Here is a 2,168-nt window from a genome sequence, read left to right on the forward strand (position 1 = left end):
CAACCAGACGGCCGATGATGTCATCGGGGGAGGAGACCGAGTATTTCGCCCCCTACGGAGCAACTACGGAAAGCAAGCAACAGCGACTCCAGAAGAAGCAGAAGCGCACCAGACAGCGCGTGGACGCCGGCGAGCCGCGCAACAACTACTCGAGTATACCGCACTTCACCTCCCGGCCATCCTTCCACAGCGGTGGTCTGTACGGTTCTATCTTCGGCGGCAGCGGACCAACGCACCAGCAACAACAACAGCCACAGTCGCAGCAACATCATCAGTCGCAAGCGCAACAACAACAGCAACAACAACAACAGCTTCAGCAGCCTCAAGCTGGAGCGGCAAGCAGTCAAGGTCATTTAAGCACAGCTACCACGGGTCCTAGCACTCAGCAGCATTCCGCCCACGCGGCTTTTGGCTTTTTCGGGGCACCGGGTTACGGCCCCGCCAAGATGTTGAACGAGCTACTCGGACGACAGGTCAAACAGGCCAGTGACGCTGGTGGCTCACCGCCAGAGGGCGGCCACGGAATGACTGGTGCCGGCATGGACCCCGCTGCTAATTTGCAATCCGGTGCTGTAGTTAATTGCGACGATCCCGCCACCGCCGAGCTCACGCAGCACATGCTCCGCGATATACTCCAAGGGCGCAAAATCTCCGCGCTCGCGCTGCAAGAACAGCCAAACAACAACAACAGCATACACAGTAACAACAACAACACCACAGCGGATCTACTTAAATCTCAACAACAACATCATCAGAGCCCTCAACAGCATCAACAACAAAACAGTGATAGTGCACGTAGTGGAACAGTGCAGAGTGGTGGAGAGGAAAGTGGTGATGGAAATAACGTCGTGAATAACGCGAATCACAGTGATCGTGATACGGTGATGCCGGGCGATGCCGAGGATAGCGCCGAGGACGCAGCCGCAGCCGCACGTGCTATGGAAGAGGCGTTCGCCGAAGCTGGTATGGAACCCGGAGCCAACCTCGATGGATCCGATTGCGAACAGAGTTTACCTCCCAGTCCCACGCAACCAAGGTCAGGGTCCGTTTCCGTCAAGGAGGAGATACAGGACTCGTTAAACATCAAACGCAGTCCCAGTCACTCTCCTTGTCCGATCGTGCCCAAAACGGAGACCAGCTCGCCAACCACGGAAACGAAGCGCGCTCGCGTCGAGAATATCGTCAGCACGATGCGTAGCAGTCCAGCGCTTCAAACTGCCACTGTGAACGGTTGCAAGAAACGTAAACTCTACCAACCCCAGCAACAAACGGTGCATCATGTCCTCCAGCACGGTGTTAACGATACCATGATGGACGACGAAGAAGAGAGCGAGGAGGAGGAGGATCCTTCGACGATCAGGCAAAAACGCGAGGAAAAGGATAACCTCCAGACGCAGCTGAAAAAGTTGCACGAACAATTAGCCGTGATGCAGCAAAAGTACAATGAGCTTACGAGTAGAATCGATTCGGACGCGAGCGAAAGCATCGGTGCTCCCTTAAGTCCTCAGCCACCGCTCAAACCACCGCAACCTCATCCACCGCCGTACAACGGACTCCCGGCCCTCCCAACCGAACACCCACACGCCGCGGCAGCCGCTATGTATCACATGGGACAGAAACTCTACCTCGAACAGCAACAAGCTGCTCTGGAGAGAATGAAGCAGCATCAGGAAGCTACTGTCAGGCAACAGCAGCAGCATCAACAACAGCAACAGCAGCATCAACGACAAAGTTCTCCACCACCGCCTCCGAGTCAAGCACAGCAACAGAGTCAAAGCAATACCGGCCCGTCCACGCCGCAAACACCACAAATGCAGCCAGCCAGTACGCCTCTTCAACATAAAGAATTCCAGGAAAGGATAAATGTTTTTAGAAGTACAGCGGCCGCAGCTAGCTCGTCGGGTCCTCACATAACCGACGAAGATCTACAAAGTTTGTCGGATACGTTGAAAGCAGAGATCACCTCGTACTTGACGAATTTAATCGACAAAGTGGTAACAAGGTTCATGCAACAGAGGAGGTATCTTGGAAATCAAAGCGAGGCGGCGCAAGTCGCTGCCGAGCAATTAAATAAGGACCTTTTGTTGGCCAGCCAAATACTCGAAAGAAAATCACCCAGGACGAAAGTAGTAGATAGAGGAGCACCGCAACCACCCGGTGGCCCAAAC

The 2,168-nt window shown here is 54.4% G+C and overlaps 1 protein-coding gene across 3 annotated transcripts in view; it reads left to right on the forward strand.

The window, feature by feature from the left end:
- The first annotated feature begins 6 nt into the window (after positions 1–6).
- The window catches only part of LOC100746817 (homeobox protein prospero), a 43,075-nt gene continuing 40,913 nt past the window's right edge, over positions 7–2,168 (forward strand). For all 3 annotated transcript variants that reach the window (XR_002946593.2, XR_004461632.1, XM_024367359.1), the window contains exon 1: positions 7–2,168. Coding sequence is in view for 1 of the 3 variants with exons in the window: in XM_024367359.1 (XP_024223127.1) it covers positions 15–2,168 (2,154 nt within the window). In the remaining 2 variants the exon portion in view is untranslated.

The sequence above is a fragment of the Bombus impatiens genome, unplaced genomic scaffold (genome assembly GCF_000188095.3).
Source record: "Bombus impatiens unplaced genomic scaffold, BIMP_2.2 scf_0318, whole genome shotgun sequence".
In the NCBI taxonomy this organism is placed as follows: Eukaryota; Metazoa; Arthropoda; class Insecta; order Hymenoptera; family Apidae; genus Bombus; species Bombus impatiens.